The sequence below is a fragment of the Cariama cristata genome, unplaced genomic scaffold (assembly GCF_000690535.1).
Source record: "Cariama cristata isolate BGI_N322 unplaced genomic scaffold, ASM69053v1 scaffold40399, whole genome shotgun sequence".
Lineage (NCBI taxonomy): Eukaryota > Metazoa > Chordata > Aves > Cariamiformes > Cariamidae > Cariama > Cariama cristata.
Genome location: NW_009637036.1, coordinates 17,212 through 26,025, shown reverse-complemented (window position 1 = coordinate 26,025; position 8,814 = coordinate 17,212). Strand labels below are relative to the sequence as shown.

The following is an 8,814-nucleotide window of genomic DNA, read 5'->3' as shown; positions in this document are numbered from 1 at the left end:
TATCACACCATAACTTTGAAGCAGGCCGATTTTAATGTTTTGGCATCTGTTAGCTCAATTGCACCTCAAAATGGTATTTCATTGTATTCAGTTAGATAGATGTATTGTGTCAAAAGCATACAAATGACAGGTAAATGCAAAATGTTTTTATTTCCTTGAAACCTTCCCTTGAAGATGCCCTTTCTTCCCTTAGACCTTTTCATTGTCTTTGAATACCAGTGACACCTTTAGCTCCACCCCGTCACATAATTTTCCTGTATCTTAGAGTCTTGCTGCCAGATGAGGACGCTGGACAGCGGGATTGGAACCTTTCCGCTCCCTGACTCAGGGAACCGATCTACAGGGCGACACATTTCTAAGCAGGAATCAACCTCGGAAACAGAAGTCCTTGCACCATCTGAGCAAGTTCTTCTTTCAACTCCTTCAGTAAAAGCCAAAACTCTTGAGCGAGAAGTGCCTTCAATAGCTAAGAGCCAGGAGTCTGTGGAAAACATAATTAGTCACTCAACATCTGATCCGGCCATGACTGCCAAAGGTATACGACCTTTTCAAAGTCGCCTTCCAAAACCAGCTTCCTCAGGTAAAATGTCAATTACACTGAAAATCACATTATTTCTGCCCTGACGTCTGTTTTGATTAGCAGAAGTCCTATAATAATGACAGTTGATAACAGAAATGTTAAATGCATAGCAGAAGATATTCTTTTTGTGAATGCATAAGGTTAACAAGTTTGTGACCTGAGCTGTGTGGAAATTTTGTTACACATAATGCTTATCTGAGGAAGAAAAATGTGTTAAGTACTTAAATCCTTTCCTCAAGAAACAGTACTTGAAGAAAAAACATGTGCCAGCCTTGGAATTTGACTTGAATAAGAATGCAGATGTTCAACGATATTAAGGATCAGACTTTGTGGCAAAGTACAAAGCATAACCATGTTGTGACATAGGAAAGATACATTCATAAAGACTTGCTTTTGAAACCAGATTTGGACTAGAGACTTACTTGGCCTCAATGCATAAATTCTGCCCCAATGAATATATGGCATTGACTTCAAACAAGACTCTTACTACTTTACTACATTATACAAATACATTTCTATATATGAACATAAAATACCTTACTTTCACTTATCAGCTACGTGTGTGTTTAAACTGTAAAACAAAAGTTAACAAAGGAAGAAAAGGACTAGCAATCCAGCAAAGCACCAACAAAAAACTTTATATTAGTAAATAGTTCCATTGAACTCTGTGCAATTTTTTATAAATGCACGTTGACCATTTATAAATATTTTTGAAGGTTTTTGAGTTATAACAGGGAATTTTTCATAGTTAGCATAATAGATATGGTACAAAACCCAGTAAAATAATTGTTTTAATGGAGAAAAGTATTGTTTTATCTTGACCAAATGCAATGTCATGTATTTACTGGGGTTATGGTTGTTAGCACTTTGTCAGCATAATTATTTATTGCTGCTATAAAAGTTGTGAGTGTTTAACTTGCATAAATCTGTATCACTGTATCTGTAAGAAAGATTCCATGTAATTAACATGTAAGGTTAAATACCAACTTCAAGCTTAGTTTAAGGCCATCAAATATGTGTTCTGCTAATGAGCTGATGTATATTGAGCCTAGGAGGAAAGAAGCCTCTTTTATATGTTCACAAGATGTGTAACAGAAGATTTCTAATTAAACATCTTAGAACTTAGTTGATTTAACAATATTCCCAGTGCAGTATTGTAATGGTATAATAGACTGCAAACACACATTGTATGCTTCATTGCAGACTCCCCTACTTGTTTCAAATCAAAGCTAAATAAAAGATATTTTAATACTTAGTATTTTTTAAATAAATGTACTGTTAATTAATGGTAGAGCTAAGAAGGATTCAGAAGATAAATCGTAGTTATAGATTATATGCTACATGCTTGAATAGCCACATGTGTGACCTCAATCCAGCAGTGTGCTACAGAGTAGAGTCCATGATTAAACACTGTCATTATAACAAATTGAACAGAAACTGCAAGCATTGAATTGCTTCATAAGAAGTCAGTAGCAGTAAGATTGTTCTGATCTTAATGCTAATATTCACTGCACCAACCTGGTAAGGTTTGTATCTTAATTAAATTGTCATGAAGAGATGTTTAAAAAAAGTAGTATTCATCAGATGGTGGGGTCAACTCATTGTTTACTGGAGTATTTTCATTTGATTCTTCTCTTCCTCACTATCTCATCCAAATTACAATTACCACTTTATTTCATATGCACCATATATCTTCTTTGATGTTCCGATTATACACAGTGCAAATATAGCAAATAAAAAGGCTAACTTTCTGCTAGAAAGGTACTTCTAATTATATTTATGTTAACAGACTGTTCTCTCTCTGAGAGAGAGAGAGAAAATAGCAAAGCAGATCCTACGATGCCCAGAAGTAGTTATTGAATGTTGTTTCTTACTTGAAAGAGTATATATTTTTTAAATAATAGAAGGATTTAAATTATTGTCTTCCTCTTCTTTTCTTAACTGGAAAAAGCTTTGGATCAAATTCTGCTACTGTAGCTGTTAGAATTATTCCAGTAAGTTAGTAAGTTGTTCCTTTGAGTAGTAAGATATTATCTGACATAATGACAGTATCATGACTTGCCCCCAGTTTTTACTGAATTATAATTGAAAAACTGTCATGAAGATGCTGATGAGACCTACAATTTAAATAATGTCTCTCTTAATTCAGGAATAATTAACCTTGCAAAGCAAAGTGAACAAGAACCAAGTTCTGTGACCTCTGCCTCATTACAGCATACTGAAGAAACTGTGGAAAATAGAAAAGTTCTTCCAGAGTGGACCACCAAGAAAACTACTAAAACAAAGGTATAAGTTAAGAAGTGTCATATATTAAATGAGATATGTAATATGGTGTAAATAATCAGAAATGGTGAATATTTTTAGTATAGTGGGAAGAGTAACTAGCAATCAAACAGCTACATTTACTTTCTTGCCCTTCATTTGCAATCTCATTATTTATTAGTAATAATAATACAGCACCCAAAGGGACTTTGTCCTCATGGTTTACAAACATGTTTTAATTAAAATCCTCACAGGCATTTTATAGACAAGGAAATAGAGGCCTTTTACCCTGTTTTTCTCTTCAAGAAACTTGTTCGTTTGCTTTCTGTGAGCTCCGGATCTCTTTTTTTCCCCAGGCCTAGATTTCCTTGTCTGTATGGCTGCGTAGTATGAGCGTTTGAGCAGATGTGCTATGAAAGTATTGTGAACGGGAAAATACTCTTCTTACATGTTTCTGTGTGGTTTTGTTTAATCCCTGCAATGATCTGTCTCTCCTTCAATCTTTTCATGAAAACTGTAGGAAGAACAAACAGGCGAATTCATATACCTGTGTAAAAGCTACTGTTCATGGCTGTCAAGTTATTCATATTGCCAGGCTGTCAAGCCCCGTGAGAAGTACAGGGTCAGCAGGTTAGCAAAGAGAAGAAACTTTATCAAGAAAGTGGGCATTAAGCAAGGAAACTGTCAGACTGCTAGCTAATAGGCCTTACATTACAAGAGGCTAAAACCATTTTGTTGCGTAGCTTTTTTGCGTATCTCCTTTCTCCATGTATTTACCAACTAGGGTATCTCGCATTTTTATATGGCCCATGCTCTGGATATTTAGAACAGAAACAGAGAGATAAAATTACTTGTCTTGCGGTAGTGAATCATCTGTAATGCAATAGTGTTGACTTCCAAGTTACAACCACATCAGCGTGGTCTTCAGCCTGGGCCAGTCGTGACTGACCACCAAAACCATCTTAACGTGTCCCAAAACCATCTTAACACGATACATCGCTACTGCTCTTTAGTCTGCCGAAGAGTCAGAGGGTCGGTGTGGGTGTAGCTGGCATGTGAATGTGTCTAAATGGCTTCCGGGCTACAGCTGACTTGCAGTCTCCTAATTTCACAGGTAATGTTGGGCATACCTGGCTACATGCAGGTATCTTCAGGTCTGGTCCCCTCTCCACAAGTATGTGCTTCCTATCAAATAGACATCCTTCTGCGTCAGTTAAAAACTGCAGCATGGATGGGAAGATGGGAAATTAATATCACTCTTTGAAAAACAGAATTAAAAACTTTTTTGAGCCACTGATAGGCAACTGGGGTTAGGATAGTAGGTGGTATTTGTACCTATAGATGCCAGTAACTGAGCAGTATCGGGCTTAGCTTACCTGCAGCGATTTTGTGGGTTTTATTGTACTGAGCTGCTGTTCCTGAAAGGTTTAAGCCTTCAGGCCTTCCATGATTAGAAGCTGTCCAGAGCTGTCAGCATTCATCTTTACTCCCAGAAGAAAATCCTTAGTGTTGCATCCTGAACAGAAATGGGATAGCAATCAGCTGGGAATTAAGAGGTCTCCAGTACTGTAATGTAAATCCCAGGACAAGGGACATGAATTTAGGAAGAATTTAGGATTTACTGGTATAGAAAGTGTGAATATTGTCTACTGGCCATCCTAATTGTCTCTAGAATTGCTTGCAGCAAATCATTTGTTGTGTGGTAATTTTGCCTGTTACAAATACACTGTATTAAACATACCTGAGAAGTTTTTAATTGAACTTAGTGGATGAAATTATCTGAAAATGTTGATAGATTTGAAAACAATGTTACAGTGAAAAAAATGGTAAAATGGTAAAATCTAGACTGTTTCTGCCAGACTAACTCAGGGGATTTACCACGACAAGACTGATGATTACTTAGCTGAAGGGGAAGTGGTTAGTTAAACTGATAACACAGACTTTTTTCCAGTTGAACTATCCATTTATACTGCATGATGAATATAAAATGTTTCAGTCCTAATACCATCTTTGGCATTATTTTGATATATATGCATCATCTGAATGATTGCAATACCCTTATTTGTACAGGACAGATCTCTGAGAGTGTGTACTTACTCGGCGAGCAGCAGTGACACTGAGCCAGAGCCAGAGTATGAAACAAATTATTTTAGAACTGCAGAGGAGACTTTTGTGGAGTTAACAAAGAACAACAAACAAGGTAATTGAAAATTTGTACATAAAAATGTCTATCACTCATCTCCACTCTGACTCAGCAGCAGGTAGTGTCCTTCATTGAACTTTCTGTCTAGTTTTCACTTTCTAACCCCAGATCTTACTTCAGTCTAATTTTCCATTAGCTTTTTATTACTTTGTGCTTTTATTCTGTGTGTGCATCTTTTTTTTTCCTCTTTTCCGCAGTTTTGGCTAGCAGGGGCTTCACTTGTAGGTTTTTGTGCATAAATCCCTGCAGCGTAAGTAAAAAGTCTTCTGTTACATTATTACAAAACTTAAAAGGTGACTGTAAAGATAGCTTCCCTTTTTTTCTTTTTAATTATACTAGCCAGTTAAAATAACGCAACGATCAAGGGCATAGTTTTTCAACCTCTGTATCAGAGTGATGTTGGTTATGGTGCCATAGTGAAGTTTCTGTCATTGTCCTCCATGTATATATTGCCATTTTCAAGTATCAAACCTTTTTGCAGGAATTGATGGCAATTTGGAATTTACTGAATTCCAGTAGATAAAAGGACATTAAGTGAAGTTCTTGAGATAGTAGTTTTCTGTGTGTTTAATAACCCAAGAAATTGCTGTCTTGTCTTGACCACCAACTTGTTGTGCTGTGAGCCACCTTTCAGTGCAGATGCGTGCCCGCTGGGAGGGGAAGGAGAGAGTCTGGATCATATCTTTGCCTACGCAGCCGATGGCTTCCCTGCAGGAATTAAATTTTGGCAAGTGCAAAGGCCAGTGCAAGGTCTCAGCACCACTGAAGCCCTGAGACCTTAAGCAGTACTTCAGTGATTCATAGGATTTGTGCTGACCCCCTGCACAGCAGTGAGCTTGACCTAGCAGAGATTAGCACCTACAGTAGATACCGCAGTGATGAATGCATTAAAAATGCCGTGGACGGCTAGATACTGTCGACAGACAGACTGTGCTCTTCAGTGTCTGCTGGGAGTTGGACTTAAACACTTGGCATTTTCAAAGCTAATCCATTTTTTGTGATTCCACCGCAGAGAGAGCAGAGTAGGAAGCTAGGACCGTTTATTTACATTACTCCTGCAACTTTGAATTTTTAATCTGTATGAAATGTTGCAAGTCATTTAACTCAGCCCATAAACACTTCTTTTTACAGATTCTGCTTTTTACAAATAATGTTCTAATACAAGAAAGATGTGTTTTGTTAAAGAGGTAGATAACCATTTTTTTCTGTATTGATCACAATTTGCAAAAAAATTATTTTATCGTGTGTAAGCAGTTGCGTTAAATGGTAGCAGATTCCAAGTTTAATGATATCTAAGCATGACTTGAAGTCACCATTTTACACAGCAAGTCACTAATTTTGTGTATACGCCTAACTTTTGGGCTAGTAACAGAACTAAAATTCATAATTGTGATTGAGGCAAAGAGAAAATTATAAAGCACTACTGCAGAAGTATTTCTGCTGTGGTCATTCCTTATGGTGAGGATTTCTGTTCTGTGCTCTATAAAAGCAGTTCTCACATCGTATTGATGGCAATACTTTATTCCATTCTGTGTTCAAAGATCTTAGCTTCTTTATGCACACAAGTGATATAACCTCAAAACATCCACATGAGGCTGAGGCAAGGGCTGCAGCAAACCAATTCATAGAGAATATTTTTATATAGAGACATAATTATATTTGTTAAATGAGTCCCCAAAACATTAATGAACTTTCACTGGTTGCACAATTACAATGTTGGAGTGATTTTCATTTTCCATTTATGAGCAGGGAACAGAAAGACTGAGAGACTGAGTGCCCAATGCAAAGGCTATCGAAAGTCAAGGGTAAGACCTTCATTGATTTAGTGGGCTTTGGATGAGTACATAGCCCAATGTCACAGAGAAGGTCAGTAGAATAGCAGGGAATAAGCCAAATATTCCAAGTTCTTCCATTTCAACCATGAAAATGTTTTGATTCCAATTTCATGGAGGTTTTATGCCGATGCGATTCTGTTGAAGGCACTGGAGGCAGAGGCTCTTCTAATGCTGTAGGTTGTAAGGTAGAGTTGAAGTTTGTGTCACGAGAAGTGTGAGGAAAGAAGCTGATGAACATGTAAGACTCTGTCTCCTGTGCATTTTCATGAAGCTGCAGAAAATTTCTTTGGTTTTGTTTTGATCTTCTGAATGAGTTTTCAGTCTTGGACTTTGGAAACTGAGGTTTTATTCCTAATACTCTTATATTACAGTAGCATCTATAACAAATGGGTAGGACCTGTTTCTTACCTTACTACTGTGGTTTTTATACTGTTGTATTCATTAGCTAAAAATGTAATGAAAAGGAAAGAATTATCAAACATAGTCAAACTGAAAGACATGCTCAAGGAACTTAGCACAACTGCCACGTAAGGCTATTAAGAGAAAAGAACGAAAACTTACAGCAAATAAGTAAGTAGAACAATCCCCCCAAATTAACTATCTTGTCTATAAATAGAAAAAGAAAGGAAATTAATTCTGGGTGTCTCTTACCGTCTCCTTCACCTTGAATATTAAGTTTGAACAGTCCCCTGTATATGCACTGATTGGAGAACTAGGAGCTAGTATTTTAATGCTTTTATTACATTGAACTCCAGATACGTTAAAATATTTGAAATACATTTAAAAATTGTCAAATTACATTACAGTGTATGAAGACTGCATTTCATCAATTAAATATGCCATAATGATACTATTTTTAACGTCTCTTACAGCTGAGCAGGAAAAACAAAATCAGAGAAAGTCATTTCTGGGGAACCCGATGTCAATCTTGGATTTATACCAACACAGTCTCTATGGCCATTTTGGAGAGGATGGACCTGAACAACTAACACATTACAGTTTAATTGAGCAGCTGAGTGGAGCTTCCAGTAAAGACAGCAAGGGCAAGGAGTGCCCAAGTGTGAGTTACTGTGATTTTTATATTACTTCTCATTTTCTTCATGATTGTTTTTGTTTGCCTCTTGTTTATTCCTCAGTGTGTTGATTGATTACAAAAACCAGGCAGACTTGAAAAAAAACAGCATGACCTGCAGAAGAGTAAAGCTCTAAATATTTTTAGAACAGAATGTTACATTCTGATGCTCACCTGTCATAGAATTAGACTTCCAAAATTGACAAGTAGACAGGCTAGCGCTAGCACTCTACCATTAAAGAGGAGTTGAAATGTAACGCTACTTTAAGGCTAGCAAGAAAACACAGAAATTATCTTTTAAGGCTGCTCCTTCACATATAGTTAGATAATATGTATAGCACAACAAGTAGTAAATGACTTAAACATCTGAAGTAGTATTCCAGAAAATTCAAATGAAACTATGCTATGTAAGTCAGCTATCTTCTGGTCTCTTTTGGAATAACTCTTGGTGTTACCTCCGGAGCTCCTGATTTGAGGGTTAAACATTATTTTGATGAAGATCAGTCCTGGTCTGATTGGTGGATCTTGATGCTAAACTGAAATAAATTTGTTTTCTCCACTTACTTCAGGTGAATCCACTTGCTATTTCTGTCTCTAAAAACGTTGAACCTGACATCATGCAGTCTCAACAACCCTGAAAAGGAAGTTCTCAACCTGCTCTTTTCCTCCTGTTTTCTCATGCCTTCTCCTCGCATCCTTATGCTTCTTGCTTGCTTTTTCTCCCCTTTGCTCTAACAAGCCTAGTTGTTTGAAAATTGAGCCACCCAGCCATGATCCACTGTGATGATTTTGCCTCCATGTTCAGTCTCTTCGCCAGCTCTTCTTCTTTTCAAATACAAGCTCTTTTGTTTCTGTGTGTAGC

The 8,814-nt window shown here is 37.0% G+C and overlaps 1 protein-coding gene across 1 annotated transcript; it reads left to right on the top strand.

The window, feature by feature from the left end:
• The first annotated feature begins 279 nt into the window (after nt 1-279).
• Nucleotides 280-8,590, top strand: LOC104157144 (nck-associated protein 5-like). The gene is made up of 5 exons (XM_009708137.1): nt 280-580; nt 2,730-2,866; nt 4,913-5,042; nt 7,753-7,940; nt 8,522-8,590. The coding sequence occupies exons 1-5, from the start codon at nt 280-282 to the stop codon at nt 8,588-8,590; spliced, it is 825 nt and encodes a 274-aa protein (XP_009706439.1).
• The last annotated feature ends 224 nt before the right edge of the window (nt 8,591-8,814 follow it).

Excerpts from the sequence above, each read along its gene's own strand:
- LOC104157144 (XM_009708137.1), top strand. The coding sequence starts at position 280 with ATGAGGACGCTGGACAGCGGGATTGGAACCTTTCCGCTCCCTGACTCA. Across the intron at positions 581-2,729 it reads TCCAAAACCAGCTTCCTCAG|GAATAATTAACCTTGCAAAG; the intron begins GTAAAATGTCAA and ends CTCTTAATTCAG. Across the intron at positions 2,867-4,912 it reads AGAAAACTACTAAAACAAAG|GACAGATCTCTGAGAGTGTG; the intron begins GTATAAGTTAAG and ends TTATTTGTACAG.